This window comes from Austrofundulus limnaeus, unplaced genomic scaffold (genome assembly GCF_001266775.1).
Source record: "Austrofundulus limnaeus strain Quisiro unplaced genomic scaffold, Austrofundulus_limnaeus-1.0 Scaffold92, whole genome shotgun sequence".
Taxonomy (NCBI): Eukaryota; Metazoa; Chordata; class Actinopteri; order Cyprinodontiformes; family Rivulidae; genus Austrofundulus; species Austrofundulus limnaeus.
Window position 1 is genome coordinate 1,513,488 of NW_013952494.1, and position 17,545 is coordinate 1,531,032.

The following is a 17,545-nucleotide window of genomic DNA, read 5'->3' on the forward strand; positions in this document are numbered from 1 at the left end:
GTGTGTGTGTGTGTGTGTGTGTGTGTGTGTGTGTGTGTGTAGAGAGGGAGAGAGAGCGCAGCCTTTATTGTTACAATGAAGAATAAAGAACGGGTATTGTTAAAATAGTGCATTAGTAAATTTCACTGGTAATTTTGACGAGGCACTAAGGGGAATTGAAAATCATTGTTCAGCTATGATAACTTAGAAATATTTGTAGTCTTTCGTGGTGCATTGGCAGCAAATTCTTCACAGTGAAATGTAAAAACAAGAACAGAGTTCTGGTCATCTTTCATGAAGATCCATATTCATAAAACCACTAAAGCCATGTAAAGATATACGGAGTTAACCAACCGCATTGCTATATATGCATCTGAACTACATCACTAGCTTTCCACTTCATCTTGGTTTTGCAGGTCTCTTACGTGCAAAGACAACAAAAGGTAATTTCATGCGTTCATTTGAGGAATTTGATTGACTCCATAATGCTCATAAGGTTAGAGAGTTTACGGTCCTTCATCATCATCATGGTTAAGGTTTCTTTCAATGTCAGTAAGTGATGTCACTATAACAGACTCTGTAAATCTCTTGTGGAGGCTTTCATTTCTATAAATTAAAACCCATTAAAAAAAAATCCCCTCCTTACCGTGACCGGAGCGCATGCCAGGCAGCATCTACGTCTGCGTACAGGTTCTTCTCCGAGGGTTTCCCAGAACTGGCCCCGTAACCAGAGTAGTCATAGGAGAAGACGTTGCAGTTGATCCGTGAGCCCAGGCCGATGTAGAAGCTGCTCATCTGGCCCAAGTCCACTGCGTTCCCGTGAGAGAACAGAAGAGTGTAGCGGGCGTTGGGTGAGCAGCGGACAAACATGCAGGCGATGCGACTCCCTCTGGAGGTGCGCGCCATGAAGCACTCGATGGCGTCCTTTTCCCGTGGCGAGTACTGCCAGTCGGCCCGCTCAGACAGGTGCAGGGTCCATCGGCCGCCGCTCTCGTCACACATGAGGCTGTAGGTGGGCTCTGGCGGCAGGAAGGCCAGCTTGGAGGCGATCTTGCTGGGGCACGGCGGACAGCAGAACAGGCAACACAGCTCACTGAAGGATAAGTGGTTCATCCTTAAGACACTGTGACAGGGAGAGGGACAGTGAATAAAATGTAGAACGGCATCTGTTTAATTAGAGATTACATTTAAACTGAACCAAGACTGATGAAACAGGTGTGGTCCACAATGAACAGGAGCTTTCTCAAACTGAAACATTTGTGTTTCACCTGCAGTCGAATGACCAAAAAGCACCAACTGACTAGGAACCAATCTCATTTGATAAGAAGACAAATCTTTATCGGCCTCTCTTTTAATTTAGGACACGCTGGAATGATGCCCAACTGTTCATTTCACTGTTGCCTCTACAAGTTTTGCTAGATCTGCAGAAAAGCATGCGACTTACTCCTGAGATGATGCACTTTGAAAATGCCTGGCAGCCATGCCATCTACAGCTAAACTACTAAAGAAAACAAAAAAAGTTTTATAAATGCATCTGACCTCTTAGAAACCCACCTTGGTTAAAACTTGTTTTTTTAATAATAAGAGCTCAGCTGTTTTTATTATTTGCAATCATATTATTTATTTTGCTGACTTACAAACAGATAAATGTGTTTGTACCCTTTCAGTAATGAAAGAAAAACCTGCAATGGTCACTGAAACTGATAAAAGACATTGATTTTGTATTTAATTCACACTTTTAGTTGAAGTTTGGGCCAAATTGGACTTAATGGAAAATGGAGTGTTGAAAAAAGAAAGCAAATCTTTAAAAAAAAAAAAAAGGCAGATGTGAATTTGCCAAAATGCAAACGGAGAAGCCACAAATCTTCTGAGAGAATGTTGTTTGGACAGAAGAGACAAAACTGGAGATTCTTGGCAGCAAGTTGTCATCAGCTCTTTGCTCACAGACCCAAAAATAAAAACACACAGGAACAAAACACTATTCTGAAGTGGTCTTCTGGGCCCTGATCTACATCATATTGAACATCTGTGGAAGGCGCTGAAACTGCAGTCTGGACCTGAGGAAGCTGGGGCAGTTGACTCATGAGGAAAGGATTAAATTACCTGCAGACAGGTGATGAAGTCTCAAACTTACAGAAATCACCTGCATGTTGGGTAAGTTGAATCATATTTCAAAAGTAATGAAAAAATGACTTTGCTTAGTTTATTTTCTGTGTTTTCTCTCATTACCTTTGCCAGTTTCAAGTTATTCCAGTCACCATTTTCCTTTTTTTTTAAATAAATTTATAATTTTCAATAATCTGTTAAAAGATACTCCTGAAACCCTTTCTTCTGGGATCCTTTAATTGGACGCATGTGGTCCAACTCTGCTTTAAAGGCTTGTTGAAGCAGCTCACATAAACCACTGGCTCGAACCAGAGATGATTAAAGCTGTTTAAAGCTACTTGAGATTATAAATGCCCTCTCACAGGATGCATGAGGCTATTTCAGCCTCTTGCTGAAGTGGCATCCCTGAGGATTCTGTCGCAGCAGCAATCCCAAAGTCCTCGAAATAAAAGACTGAGATTAACAAATACTAAAACAGAGAAATAATGCCAACGTTACCTGTACCGCGGCTGGTTGGTTGTTTGTTTATCCCTTTTATCAGGTGCAGCAGTCCGGTGTTATTTTCGCACCGCAGTGAATTTATTTTCTGTTCGAGGCCAGCAGATTGTCGGGACTATCCTGGGCGGCAGATTATCCCCTCGGTTCTATGCGCTCCTAGTATCCCGGTCCGAACCACAGCCTCCTCTTCAACAGTCGTTTCCTCCTTTCTTCCCCCTCGGTTTTCTCAGCAAATGGTCGTGAATGATAACTAGATCGATTCATTCACCAGGTTCCGCTCTATACAGCTCAACCGCGACATTAGTGTGTGCCAATGATTTTTTTTTTCCCCCGTGAAGACAGGTCGAAAATGGTTTGTCAAATACTTCTCAGCAGTATCCCTTGGTTTGGAAACATCTCCGCTTTCGTTGTGGATATTTCACGGAGGAGGAAGAGGCGTCGGCTGGCAGCTTTGAAGACCAATTGCGAAGAGTTTAACGATGCCACTCTACCATTTGTAGATTGTTTGGGTATAGCCGGGGAGGTTCTTCCTCGACGCCCCAGAGTTGCAGCCTGATGTTTTTATTGACGCCCTCTTCAGCCAATCAGAGAATACTATAGAAATGAACGGTCCAATCAGCGCTTTTAAAGGCGTCGCTCTGAACAGGTGACGCAATTGACGTTTGTTAAGCGAGTTTATTATTATTATTATTATTTTAATTGTTTAATATGTTTTCAATCCTAGTCTAATGAATTTTTGCTTCACTTGAAAAACTATTAAAATCTGTTGGCTGTGTTTTTGTTTTATTACATCAATGACGCATCATGACGTACCCGAATCATTTCCGGGTTAGCCTTGTTTCTCACGTTGCTTGCGTGATTGTTGGATTTGTACACCTTAAAACGTCTAAAACATGAAAATAAGATGAGTTCTCAGAAAGGAAATGTATCCCGATCACGAGGACAGAAGCATCAAAATGCAGTTGCCTTTAAAAACGACAAACACGGAGCTAGTGTTCAAGTGAAAGTATGGGATGTGTTTTTGCTAATCATGTGTATTCAGTTCGTGACTGTGCGTGAACTTCTATTTTACCCTGTTTCCACCTCACTGAGGCAGCAAAAATTAACTTTCCTGTTTTTAAGTTACTGTCAGTTCCAGCTAGTAATCATGCATTTGCGTAAATTATTATTATTTGTTTGTTTCGTCAGTTCATTTTTTTTGTGACTAATATGAAATCTTGTTTTGTTCTAACCACAGAAAGCTACTTCTAAGGTCCACGATGGGCTTTGTCAACACTGTAAGGGAGTTCTTGAGTGGAAAGTCAAGTATAACAAATACAAATCTTTATCACAACCTAAAAAATGGTGAGTACAACTTACTTACAGGATAATCATGTTTAGAGGGCTTTTTAAAATGAGGTAATTACTTTTCACAATACCTGATATTAAAGTTGATGAATAAAAACATATGACCCAGTGTGTCTATCTATTTATCAGCAACTTTAAAGTAAGTGTGTCCAAATGTCTTGTAGTTGTGGTTGGTAACTTTCTCAGTATGTTATTTTTCAGAAATAATGACACGTTTTCCTTCTACAGTGTGAAGTGCTCTCAAAAGACAGTAAAAGATGCGTATCACATCATCTGTAAGCCCTGTTCGCTTCAGCTAGAGCTCTGCAGCAAGTGTGGGAAGAAAGAAGACATTGTTGTTCCGTAAGTAGATAATTTCATCTGAGTTTTGCGCTGAATTTTCTTCATACTGTTACAGAACATATCTTGATTTAACTATGTTAATTGTATTGAACCACAGAGTCATTTAGTCCTATTTTGTACATGCTTTAAATTAGATAAAGATGCCATTGTTTTACAGTGAAAAAAACAGTTTCAGGATATTCTACCTAAATGCTGCCCTCCTGTGGACAAAAAGACACATTACAAGTGATTTGATAAATCATGATAGATTCGTTTTTTAGCAACTTTTTCGGATTTATTTATTTATTTATTTATTTATTTATTTATTTATTTATTTATTTATTTATTTATTTTATATACAGGGTTAGTTATTTTATTTCTTCAAACATATATTAAGTTGTTCTTGATTGCGTTCATGCAGCACTTAGCTCAAACTTCAAATTCCTTTCAAAACTACTAACACAAAGGTCTAAGCAGTGTCACACATGGTGAAAGTGATGCATTTTGTTGGTAAAAGGCTCTAACTGTGACAAAAAATATATATAAATATGAAACAAAAGGGAAAATTGCCTTCAAACAACACAAACTGCAACCAAGTGTATGAGCTTTTCCAAGCAATCGTTACATAATGGACAACAAACGTAAGGTTATGAATATAACCACGGTTCCTTGAAGGAATTGAACGAAGTACAACACACAGTTGTATATGGGACACGCGCGCCCTCGTGCGCCTGGCAGAAGCCACCTCTAATCACTTCTTTAGAACGGTGACGTTGAACGTCGGGTGACAGGCTCCACCTTCACCCTATAAGTTCGGAGTCACCAGCATCATTACTCAGTTAGATACCGCCCTTCACTGAGCCTTTGTGATGCGGGGCCAACAAGGTGTTGTGCTTCGTTCCTTCGTTAGGAGGACTTTGATTTCTTCTTCCGAACCGCTGAACTGTCCTGCTGACTCGGAGGGGGGCCTTTGCTCCATGCCGATTGACGGGGAGGCTGTGGCTTGCTGGAAGTAGGGCTGGGCGGTATACCGTTTTGCACCGAATACCGGTTTTTATTTTTGTTATGATATGAATTTTCTGAATACCGGACATACCGGTTTAAATAGCGGAACGTTTCGTCGCGGCCGCCAGTGAACTGTTGTTTCCCGGGGGACATTTTTCCTTGCTGCACTGCTATGTGTGTTAGCATGCTAATGTTTGGAGCAGCTAGTTGCAGCCGCGGATGGCGATTCCGTTGCTTATATTGAATGACATTTAAAAAAACATCCCATTTTTGCCGTCGCTGAATGTAGTAAACAACTCTTCAGTGACGTGCACAGTTAGATTTAACACGGTTAGTTAATATGGAGACGTTATGCTGATGGAGACTTAACGTGGTTCTATTGTGAAAAGACTGCAGGAAGTGGTTCGTAGTGAAGTTAGAATTGACTGGTGTGCAAGGTGAGTCGTGCTGATAAGCTTTAATAAATAACAAAACAATAAACCCGATCATAATATTTTCTTAACCCTCCTCCTTCACGACTGGACCAAAATGCATGACTACTGTCTCCAACCACCAGTCAGAGAAGAACAGACACAGAGGAGGGAAACAGAGACACAGACAGAGGTACAGTAAAAGAAAAAAACTCAATAAGCAGGGTTTGTATATTTTATTATCAGCTGACCTGTGATGAAAAGAAAAATACCGTCAAATACCGTGAAACCGGTGAAAATGTTGAAAATACCGTGATTGATCATATCGCCCAGCTCTAGCTGGGAGGTTCGGCGGGCTGGGCCTTTGAAGTCCCGGGCATCGCCGCCTTCTTGAACGGAGGAGGATGAGACGCAGACCTGGATGTGCTCGGGGCCTTGGGCCTCGCGTCGCGTCTGGGGATGATGCAGCGAAGTGCCTCAGCCTGCTTCTTCCTCTGTTCAAATTTGCTTTGGATGACGTCAAGCGCTTGACTAAACAGTCCTGTAGGTGTTATCGGTTCATCCAAGTAGGCCACTCTGTCCTTGTCGGGAACGTCTGAGAGCGTTAGCCACAGGTGCCTCTGCGCCACCACAGTAGAAGCCATTCCTTTCCCCAGAGCCAGCGCTGCACAGCGGGACACGCAGGATGTGGTCTGACGCCAGTCTGATCTCGTTCAGCAGGGGGTAAAAGGAGGTTTTCCTGCGGCATCTGAGCTGCCAGTTCAGCCAAGGCCATGGCCTGGTAGGTCTGAAGCATGGTGACGGAGCTCAGCACACGGGCGGTGTTACCTTGGGCTTTGTAGATTTTCTCCAGCTGTGCTGAAGAGAATCTGCAGGGCTTGGAAGGGAGCAGAGTGGGCCCGCTCACACCCTGGTTGTGAAATGGAGCCAAATAAGCGGCTAAAGAAGGCTCCATCGGAGGGATGCCCACCAGGCCTGCTTGACCTGCCCCTTCCACGTCCAAGTACTGACCCTGTTCGGGCACGAAGGCGCGGATGGACAGCGGTTTGCTCCAGGAAGACGTCAGCTCCGACACAAAGTCCGGAAACATAGGCAGACGGTGCTTCACATCAGCCGGTTCAGAGGGGAGATAAAACCCTGCAGACCTCGACGGCTTTTGAGCAGGTGGGGGGTCGGGCCACTGTACCTCCAGTTTAGCAGCAGCTCAGCGGCACAGGGACAAGAAGGACGAATCCTGGTCCACCCTCTCAGCAGCGGGGGTGGAGTGAGCTGGTCACGGCTCCTCGTCATCTTTGGACAGACTGAGAACCTCCTGCTCCATCTGCAGAACATCGTCCTCCTCTTGGTTTAGATCCAGTAGAAACTGGGTCTCGCCCCCCTCGATGTCGGGTGAGGCCGCCTCGTGCTCCATCTGGTCCGCCCAGCTAGCAGCGGGGGCTTCGACCGCCGAATCCTCGTCTTCGTCGGACTGAGACGTCTGGCTGGATTCGGAGAGCAGCGGGTCTTGTCGGAAAACAGCAGTTTCCCCCAGCATTTTCTCCAGGAATTTCACTCTCCTCTCCAGTGTCGGACGCGAAAGTCCGGCACAGGCCCGGCAGGACTCGGGCTCCACAAGCGCCCGTCGAGCGTGAATGATTCCTAGGCAGGCCGGGCAGGCCTCATGCTGGTTCTTCTCATGAAGCTTAAAGCCGCACCCCTGAGGACAGGGGCAAACAGAAGACTTCGGCTTCTTCGAAGGTGGTTTTGTGCTCATCGTGAACCACAAAACAGATTTTCAGCAGAAAATAAAGGTCACTTAAGTAGCGTTGAGCGGCAGACACAAACCATCAGATAATGCGGTTAGCACCAGTGAAGCTAGCCAAAGAACCTTAGAAGCTGAGCTAACTAGCAGCAGCTATGTGAGCTCAGGTTTAGAGGTGACTATCGCGAGGTGAAGGGCGATAGAACTGAGCAATGATGCTGGTGACTCCGAACTTATAGGGTGAAGGCGGAGCCTGTCACCCGACGTTCAACGTCACCACGTCACCGGTCTAAAGACGTGATTAGAGGTGGCTTCAGCCAGGCGCGCGAGGGCGCACGTGTCCCATATACAACTGTGTGTTGTACTGAGTGAAATGACTGAAAAGGAACTACAGCACAGGTGTCAGTTCATTTTTGTTTTTGAAAGTGGGGGCCACTAGGGGGCACTAAGTGGTCTCAGAAAGCTGAGGGAAAGATGAGGGGAGAAGAAAGCAAAAATACAATAAATAATCCAACAAATATTTTAAATCATCATAAAATCAACTCTTGTTTTTCCAAACATTATATTTAAATTGTATTTGTGGCCCTGTGATGGACTTGCGACCTGTCCAGGGTGTACCCCGTCCCTCGCACTGTGACTGCTGGATTTGGGCACCAGTGACCCACATGACCCTGAAAGGCAGAAGCTTGTACAGAAAATGGATGGATGGATAAAATTTTAATGTTATTTAATAGAGGTTTGATTTCTTCATATTAAAAGGGAGTTTTTCTTTCTTCTGCTGCTCAGGATGGGAGACTGTGATGAAGTGAAGATTAAGCACAATCTGCTGGCTTCCTTAGATTGACTGTTTCATTTTTTATTTTTTATTTTTGTCCGGAGACCTTATTTGATATTTGTTGTGGCTTGGCACTATATACCATAAACTGAAATGAATTTATTTCTTCTGTTCTTATCGTCAACAGTTGTTGAAACCTTTTTTTCTTCTTCTTCTTGCAGGATAAAGTCATGCTTGGACAAGAGAGAGCAAGAGGAGGAAGAGGAAGACAAAAAGGAGCATAAACGAGAGAAGAAAAGCTTGGATGATTTGGACAGTGATGATGAAGACTTTGCTGGGTGTGACGATGAGGAAGATGACTTTGACAGAGACTCTGGGCCAAAATAGGCACAGAAATTTACCACACTTCCAGATGTCCGTTGTCAACGATTAGCTTTGTTTTAAACTTTGTTGTCAAAACAGAGAAGGTCATTTTATTGAGTCAGTTGATGGAGCAGAACTTTGAAGAGAAATAAAGTCCACATCAGGGCAAATCAAACATCAGGATGTATTTTTGTTGTTTTTTGTCTTTCAGTCCATTTCACCGTATCATGTCGTTATGGATAGTATACTTTAACTTTATTACCATCATGTTTTATTTAAATAAAAAGCAACAATAGTAAATATAGTGTTTTTACTGCAATTCACTGTTCTGAGCTCATCGCTCTCAAATAATATCAACCACAGAATATATATTTGTTTTGTCTCTGCAGGTTTTACATTAATGTTTCCTAAATGAAAATAAGTCTTTTTAAGGACTTTGATCAGAACACCTTCCTCACTGCCTGAGTCACAACTTTATTAGGATCTTGAAGAAGGCTGAAGTAACAAATGTCACCACCGGATTCAACTTCTTTTTGTCGACACTCGAAAATTTATAGAAGAATAATTTTTAATATATTTGTTCACTGTGTTTTCGTGCAGCCGGTGAGGATTGTAATCAGACATCTTTGAACAAAGTTCAATGTTTTATCTCTTTCCCCAAAGAGTTCAAGTTGTATAAATTATTTCGAGCATGCCATCATTTTTTTTTTCATTTGTCATGTGATTTTGCAAACAATGTGTTAACTTTATCACGTTTATTGTGACAAATGCAGGTATTAGTCATGGATCTCATGGGGTCGCTTTTCACTTATTACCCTGAAATGACTTCAGGTCACATTTTAATTCACTCATGACTGAAACAAAAAAAAAAGAAATGTATATTTTTATCAAATAAAAGCTGAGTAGACTGTTTAAATAAATAGATCAAATTTCAGCCTTAATTCTCATTGTTGGCCAAGTTGAGTGAATAATTAAGACATTTTATATAAAATAAAACTCAGCTAAAACTTTATTAACAAGCACTATGGAGCACTGCTGATTGTCCAGTTTGTTTTCTGTTCAAATGATATCAGACAAGAAGAAATGCCATCTAGAAAAATTCATGTAGTGGGAAAATTCAGACATTTCAGCAGCCGTTCCACATGGGGTGAGAAGAAGAATAAAAAGCGAGCATGAACATCAACAAGTTCATGAAAAAAAAAAACCTGAAGCATAACCAAAACAAAAACCAAAAGTATGAAAATGAACCTGATAAGGACTGTGTCATGCAAGGAAAAGGAACAAAGTACTCAGTGGGGATTTACTGTAAAAGGTTGTATGTTGGGAAAGGGAAAATGTTAAAGTGTCCTTTTCAACTCATTTAAATTTGTTGAGTTTGAGTTCTTTATTCATGGCTGTGTTCTTTAGCTAAGCTGGGAGTGGCAGGAAAAACACATAAATGACCCAAACAATCAGGAGGTTCAGAGAAAATGAGCCAAGTCCTCATCAGTCCAGTCCATGCTTGTTGCAGAATGTTGGTCTGTCCCTGATGGTTTTCTTGGAGACAGGTGTTCCCCTTCTTCAGCCCATCTTAATTCCTAACAGTGCAGAACTGGAGATTTTTGTGGGGATTAGATTTAGAGGGATTTTGCAATTAATTACAATTCATCTGATCACTCTTCATAACATTCTGGAGTAAATATCTGCCATCATTAAAAAAAAAAAAAAAACAAAGACAAGAATCTGTGATGAAAGTCATTCTCAAACACTTTATATTAAGAAAATGAAAAACAATTCAATGGACTTACAAATACTTTTAATAGAAAAGCATTCATTTGACTTCAAAATATGCCCAAATTAAAGACCTGTTGCATAAATCGCATTTCACCTGCCAGAGTTTTAAACTAAATTCTGCTGAGAAATGACTGAATTAAAATCACAGTCTCGTAAAAATGTGAGGGTTGTAAATGATTCTCTGCTACATATCAAATTATAGCTCAATTTCTGCAAAACCAAGACATATCTATTAATGCAACACATTCTCACTCCCGAGTCGTCACATATTGACGTTTTTCAAAGGTCCCTTTGCGTCCAATTTTGACGCATCAGGTACCCCCCTCGCGTCAGTCCTTGCCGCCCGCGGCTTTTCCGGGTTGCGCCACCAGGGGTCTTTGGGTCGGGGGTCTGAGGTTAACATTAGGCATCAGGATAAATGGTTAAGTTTAGGGACTGGGGTCAGGGATAGGATGTCTACAGTGAACATTAGGTAATTTTAGGCTTTGCAACACGTAGTTGCCATGAATTTCCTACATTTTCTAAAAATGGTTAATTTTACGTATCAGGGTTAATGGTTAATTTTAGGTACTAGGGTCTGGGACAGGATGTCTAAAGTGAATACACGTAATTTCACGCTTTGGGACGGTAGTATTTGTGCATTTTCTACACTTTCAGAAATTACGACAACAGATTCCGCCCCATCCCGTCAAAATATGACGCAAGGGGGGTACCTGATGCGTCAAAATTGGACGCAAAGGGACCTTTGAAAAACGTCAATATGTGACGACTCGGGAGTGAGAATGGGTTGATTAATTAGGGGTGCAACAATACATGTACCTGTATCGAACAGTATCAAACAGTGCTTTAGGTTCAATACACATTTGTATCGAACAATACAGATTTTTTAAATTTATTTTATTAACTTGTCTTCATATGCTCTGTGTTGAAGGATCAGATCTGGGTTCGACTACTCTATCTAGGCTGTATTTTTGAGTGCAGATCCTCTAAGAAACTTGCTGTTTCAGCAAAATTAAAGTTTAAATTTAATTTTAAATGGTATTTTTTTGATTAAACAAATGTTCTTAAATAATTTCAATAAATTACAAGTTTAAAAGGGGCATGGAAATTTCTTGTTATTTGTATCGAAAAAATATCGAACCGTGAGACTAAAGTATCGAACCGAACCGAATTGTGAATTTTCTGTATCGTTGCGCCCCTACTATTTATGTGTGTTTGTTTTTAACTCCAGTAAATTCCAGAAGTGAATCATTTCGTTGATCATTAATTTAAGCAAATTTGATTCAAATCCTTCCAGTGGATCAGGGATGGTTTGATAGCAGACAGAAGGCAGGAACTTCATTATCTGCTTTTCTAGGTACAAATAGGTCATCATAAAATCCATGAACTAAATGTTAAAGTTGATAATGTCAGTGAAAACTGTATTATTTGTAATAAATCAGGTGATGTGATGTTGGGGTTTCCCTCAACTCTCTGACCTGAAGTCAGTTTTCAGAAAGTCCATGATAAATACTGGTTTTCTAATTTTTGGCTCATTTTGCAAAACTGGACACGAAGTACTGGTGCACACGTGATCTGCTTATGATTCAGATTCAGGAGAATCACACGCGCGCACACACACACCCTGTCTTCTGATTGGCTGCTGCTTTCGCTGCGGTCAGGTGAAGGCGCGCGCCACCCGGTGGGCGGTGTGATCGGGGCATTAAAAGGCCGCATGTTTTTTTTTCTCTCTTCTTCTTTTTCTTCTTCTTCTTCTTCTTCTTCTTTGCGGCAGGTGGAATCTCACTGCAGATGTGTCGGGATATGGACTCTTCTGAAACATCCCGCACCTCAGTGGTGTTTGTCCACAGGGGGACATTTGTCCACTCGACCCCCGAAAATGCGCTCCAGGTCATGGAGGATGCGCTCGTGGGGGTGGACGACAGGGGGAAGGTTTGTCTCCTTTTATTCAACTTTTATTATAAATACCAAAAAAAATTCCTTTCAGACATTATTTGAGTCGCCTTTCAGTGTGGTTGAATTGGTGTGTCATATTACAGTGCTTTTATTTTCACAATAGGCACAAAATAGTTATTAATTAAAAAATGTATTTTTCAAATTTAAATTAGTTTTTTTAATGTTAAAATTTTTTTATTGTAAGCAACCTTTATATATTGTGCCAGTAATAAATTTAAGAGGCGCAGAGAACGAGACTTTCTAAGTAATTATTTTTTTTCTTTGAACTCATGAAACAGTCAAATCAAACTGATTCCTTGTGAGGTGGATTTAAGAAAGTAAACTCTGTTCTACAAGTTTCTGCAGGAAAACAAACTATCAGCAGAACTATTTACAGATTTGTTTTATGTGAAATGTATAGCAGAGAGAAAAATCTGTGTTCAAAACGTCTAAATGCTTGTCAGCCTTTGTCATGTTTCATCTGGAATCATTGACCAGTTCGGACGAGAATAAATAACCCTATCTTTTATTCGTTAAATAATTTACAGAGAAATGAGTTCAGTGAATTTTCTGTATCTTAACAGGAGGGATGGCTTGTGTCAAACTGAAACCTTCAAACTTAATCATTATAAGTGATGATGATGCTATAAAAGTGCTTCTGCTGCTCAGCATATGTCAGATGGACATTAAACTACACCTTAAAAAGAAATGAACCAGACACAGACATAAGTATTCAGTTTAAAACAGTTTTCTCTTTGCGAAGAGTGAGACGTTTCTGAGGAAGCTTAAGACAGGTCTCAGCAGAAAGTTCTGATCTTGGCCGGGGAAAGCTGAACAGTTTATTACAAACAGAGCACAGAGAGAAACGTCTTGACCAATCACAGGGTTGCTTCTTATCAGTTAGTGCAGCTCAAAGTTGCAGAGATGAAAATTATGGCAGCTTACAGGCCTGTTCTCAGCCGAGAACAAACAAAGCTTCATTCGTTCAAGAAAGACATATTTAATAAAACTGATTAATGCAATAGGATCAAATATAAAAAAATGATAAAGTTTAAAAACATCTATCAGAATATTTGCTCAGTATTTTATTCTCCTGCCTTCAGATTGCTTTTATCGGAGAAGGCAAGGAGCTCCAGAAGCTGTCTCAGGTTTTTGGTTTCAGTTCGTCCGAAGTGGCTCAGCTGGAAAGACAGTGAGTAAGCACTTGAACGGGTCCAGCAGGTTTATAGGTGGATCAGTTCTGAAAACAAATCAAAACTTTTATTCAAACCTCTTTATATGTTTGTGCAGTGAGTTCTTCATGCCGGGGCTGGTGGACACCCACATCCACGCTTCCCAGTACAGCTACGTTGGCACAGCCCTGGACATGCCTCTGCTGCAGTGGCTCAACACCTACACCTTTCCTGTGGAGGCCTGCTTCAAGGACTTAGAGTTTGCTCAGAAGGTTTACACCAAAGTGGTGGTGAGTAATGAACCTTTTGGAAAAGAGGATATGAAATTGTTGTCCACATTTGTAGTCTGTAAACTGTTTTGTGCGTGTGGAAAAGTGCATTTGTAATTTGTGGTGTCACGCCAAGAAGAAAGCAATTGTTTAAAAAAACAACAGAAAAGGTTTGAACAAGGTGTTGATTCTGTAATAAATTTGGTTTGCAGAGAAGAACCCTGAGAAACGGGACGACCACTGCGTGCTACTTCGCCACCATCCACACTGATGCTTCGCTTCTGCTGGGCCAAATTGCAAGTAAGACTCAAACTTAAACTAAATCTGTCATTCAGGGCCTTCATCACTGCTTTCTATCAGTTACAAACTGAAGATGGAAACAAAATGATGGCTATTTACAAGCTTATTAATATAATTTGGTGGTCAACTTGATGCAAACATAATTTTTTCTCTAACTGAGCATCAATGCAACACTTCCTGTCACCTTCAATTTCCAAATATCTGTGAATTTTGCGTTTTGTAACTTCACAGACCTTCATGGGGGGGATGCCACACACAGCATCAAATTCAACCTCCATCTCTGTTAGCGTGTCTTGCCTGCCATCTGTTACAGTAGCAGAGCAGCAGATGGAAATGTGACCACCGTCCTCACATGCTTTGTCTGACAGTGCCGAGGAAGGGAAAACATCTGATTCGTTGCAGACGTTCCAACGTCTCGCTCTCCAGCAGAGCCGTCCTTTACCTTTATGCCTCGTCCTTATCGTCTCGCTGTCACGTTGCGTAACGTTGAACATGTGCTCACATAAATGTGTAACGACGCAAACAAGCCGAATCAAACACCGGGTTTGGCAGCTTTACGCCATCATTTTATATAACCGGGGTCAGTCATTGGACCCTCAACTTTGTACTGTTCTGACCTGAGAACTGTTAGACGTCAGCATGTGTTTGAGCTTCACTATCTTACTAACACTTTAGAGGGGTTTTCTGTTTCTTAGCTTAAGATATAATTTTGCATAAAGAACACAGAATACTAAATAGAAGGAAGTATATTCAAATGTTAATTTAATTCCTGTCGTGTTTACAGATGACTTTGGGCAGCGTGCGTTAGTGGGGAAGGTGTGCATGGACAGGAACAGCTCTGTCAAACATTACAAAGAAACCTGTCAGGAGTCTGAGGATGAGGCGCACCGGTGGGTATCAGCTGTTTTAACGTGCACCCAGAAAAAAAGACAATATAATCTAAAAACGTGTTGGTTTTTCTGACAAGAAAAAAAAACAAAGAACAACTTTATTAGTGTTTTTTAAGGCAATGCAAGTGTTTTAACCAAATGGTGCTCATAAGCTGTATGTGTTTGTTGTTAACTTTTCATTCAGACAAATTTTCTCTTTCCAGTCTAAAAAATGACTAAAGCCAAGACTTACTCCTTTTTTTTCAGACATTTAACCCCTCACCCTAAAGACTTCCTCAGTTCTGATTTTAGATTTTTATAGGTTTAAAAGTCACCGTTTATGTGAACAAAGCTTGTGGTTTTGGGTGCAACTCATGCCTGATCTGTACTTTTTTATGTTTGCTATCCTTGGGTGCATGCATACTCTTTAGTTTCCTTCAACACATTCAGTTTAATTGTTGTGTTGTTTCTTATGTGTCGTCCTGGGAAAGGTGGGGTAAACTGCAGGCTCCATCTTTTAGTTGAGCGAGATAAAAGAAAACAGAATTGGGAAGTTTGCTTCAGGAAGCAGCAGATGAAATCAGTGCCACAGATGATGTAGTTTGCAGTTTCTCAGAGAGTTCAGTGTTGTTTTTTTTCTCAATAAGGAACATTAAGGTCTCATATCTCATAATAACCAACAACGAGGCATATCTTGTAAATAACAAGCTCTGCCTTTTAGATTCAGTTTAACTAATAAATGTTACAGTGCTTTTTATGCAATATCATCTTCATAAACTTTATTTTCTTTTTATTGAGTCATGTTTTGCAGTGCAGTGTCCTGATATATGTTGTTAAAATGGCAATTTAATCTTTTTAATTTGTTTCTCATAAGGTTCATCAAAGAGCTCCTGAACAAAAAGGTAAGAAAGTGCAAACCTGTGGAATTAAGATGGTTTAAGGAGAAACTGATCTGAGTTTTGTTGTTTATTTCTGTCTTTGCTGGGACAGTACCCTTTAGTGAAGCCAGTGGTGACTCCGCGGTTCGCTCTGTCCTGCAGTGAGGACCTGCTGTCTAAGCTGGGAGAGATAGCCAAGAATAACAACCTGCACATCCAGGTGAGCTCAAAACAAGAGGATTAATCCCACAGAGGCTGTTTACTGGTGGAGATCAGCAGATATTTAACATTCTCTGTCCAAGAACAACATTTGTTTTCTTATGTTCCTCGACAGAGCCACATCAGCGAGAACACTGAGGAAGTGACGCTTGTAAAGGAGCTGTTTCCTGACTCGGAGTCTTACACAGACGTCTACCACAAGTGCAATCTTCTCACTGGCAAGGTGAGGACACAGTGTCCTAAATGGGTTTCGGGGGGTCAAAGAAAAGTGAAAGCTGACATAAAGGCAGGCAGCTATCGATGACGCTCACAATGTCAATGATTCACAGACAGTGATGGCCCACGGCTGCTACCTCAGTGATAACGAGCTGGATCTGTTCAGAGAAACAGGAGCCTCTTTGTCCCACTGTCCCAATTCCAACTTCTCGTAAGTCTCAACTCAGAACCGCCACGCTCATCCAAACGATCTGAAGCATGGCAGAAGGACGTGCAGAATTAAGAGTTTAAAACACATCAATATGATAGTCATTATAAACACCTGACTGTAAAAGATACAACACACAGCACAAGCTTTAAAGTGCCTGTGATGTCAAATTTTTTGTAACACATGTGAATGCATTTTTGAAAAGATGTCATTGACAAAATATTGCAAAAGAAATTTCATGTCGCTGAGATGAACATTTGTTGAGATATTTGCCTGTAAAGTAACAGGAAGTGATGTCAAAGGGGAATGTCTGCATGTGAACAGAGTATTGCTACAACAGCCAACAACACAGACTGCAGCGAAGAATCTGATGTTTCTTAAGATTAGTTTGAGTTACTATCAGAGAGAGATGAAGAAGAGTCAGAGTTCAAATAGTATTGTTTCAATAAACAAAGACCAGCGAGCTTTGTTTGTTAACAAGTTCTGCTTTGATGTCACTTCCTGTTTCACTTTGGTTGAGTCAAGTTCAAAAGAAAATCTGCCAGTTATGGGACAAACTGGGTTAAATTGTGTTTATTATTCCAACTTTCTTAAATATAAAGATGTTTTCTTTGACTTTTTGTATTTGAAGAATATGTATATCACAGGCACTTTAATGGCATATCAGTATGTATTTGAGTGCAATCTGAAAGTTAATTATACTGTATTTTTCTTGAACCCAGGTTGTGTAGTGGAGTGTTAAATGTCCGCAATGTCCTGGATCATAAAGTGAAGTGTGGGCTGGGTACAGGTGGGGTTTTTTTCTTAGTAGAAGCTTTCCATCCAACTTTTAAACCTTTGGAATTTATCTTTTTGTTATTATTGTCTCTAGATGATTAATATAAAAAGAAATGAAACAGCACAATTAGTGTCCAAAAAAATAAACATCAGTGCTTGTAACTATGTATGTTTCCTGTTTGTGGTGGTGCGTCAGATGTGGCGGGGGGCTACTCATCCTCTGTGCTCGATGCTGTGAGAAAAACTCTGGATGCCTCCAAAGTCCTGACGATCCAGGACCCTGAACACAACACACTCTCTTTCGAGGAGGTGTTCAGGCTGGCCACCCTGGGGGGCAGCCAAGGTGAGACCCCCAAATAATAATAATAATAATTTTAGTTTTCC

General features: G+C 41.0%; 3 protein-coding genes across 3 annotated transcripts in view; 2 read left to right on the forward strand and 1 right to left on the reverse strand.

Moving 5' to 3' along the window:
- Window positions 1-3,145, reverse strand: part of abhd17b (abhydrolase domain containing 17B, depalmitoylase) — a 15,029-nt gene extending 11,884 nt beyond the window's left edge. Inside the window, exons 1-2 of the mRNA XM_014012559.1 lie at window positions 2,584-3,145; window positions 626-1,102 (exon numbers count right to left, since the gene is read on the reverse strand). Of these exons, the coding sequence (XP_013868013.1) occupies window positions 626-1,092 (467 nt within the window). The 5' untranslated portion in view covers window positions 1,093-1,102; window positions 2,584-3,145. The remainder of the gene's footprint in view (window positions 1-625; window positions 1,103-2,583) is intronic.
- A 262-nt stretch (window positions 3,146-3,407) lies between these two features.
- Window positions 3,408-8,845, forward strand: cunh9orf85 (chromosome unknown C9orf85 homolog). The gene is made up of 4 exons (XM_014012560.1): window positions 3,408-3,589; window positions 3,821-3,927; window positions 4,159-4,272; window positions 8,404-8,845. The coding sequence occupies exons 1-4, from the start codon at window positions 3,488-3,490 to the stop codon at window positions 8,567-8,569; spliced, it is 489 nt and encodes a 162-aa protein (XP_013868014.1). The 5' UTR covers window positions 3,408-3,487; the 3' UTR covers window positions 8,570-8,845.
- Window positions 8,846-11,986: 3,141 nt separating this feature from the next.
- Window positions 11,987-17,545, forward strand: part of gda (guanine deaminase) — a 7,155-nt gene continuing 1,596 nt past the window's right edge. Inside the window, exons 1-11 of the mRNA XM_014012561.1 lie at window positions 11,987-12,250; window positions 13,357-13,445; window positions 13,544-13,715; window positions 13,907-13,994; window positions 14,779-14,884; window positions 15,738-15,765; window positions 15,854-15,961; window positions 16,076-16,183; window positions 16,290-16,387; window positions 17,107-17,174; window positions 17,358-17,504. Of these exons, the coding sequence (XP_013868015.1) occupies window positions 12,110-12,250; window positions 13,357-13,445; window positions 13,544-13,715; window positions 13,907-13,994; window positions 14,779-14,884; window positions 15,738-15,765; window positions 15,854-15,961; window positions 16,076-16,183; window positions 16,290-16,387; window positions 17,107-17,174; window positions 17,358-17,504 (1,153 nt within the window). The 5' untranslated portion in view covers window positions 11,987-12,109. The remainder of the gene's footprint in view (window positions 12,251-13,356; window positions 13,446-13,543; window positions 13,716-13,906; window positions 13,995-14,778; window positions 14,885-15,737; window positions 15,766-15,853; window positions 15,962-16,075; window positions 16,184-16,289; window positions 16,388-17,106; window positions 17,175-17,357; window positions 17,505-17,545) is intronic.

Coding starts and splice junctions, on each gene's coding strand:
- cunh9orf85 (XM_014012560.1), top strand. CDS start 3,488: ATGAGTTCTCAGAAAGGAAATGTATCCCGATCACGAGGACAGAAGCAT. Junction 3,928..4,158: donor TTATCACAACCTAAAAAATG/GTGAGTACAACT, acceptor TTCCTTCTACAG/TGTGAAGTGCTCTCAAAAGA. Junction 4,273..8,403: donor AAAGAAGACATTGTTGTTCC/GTAAGTAGATAA, acceptor TTCTTCTTGCAG/GATAAAGTCATGCTTGGACA.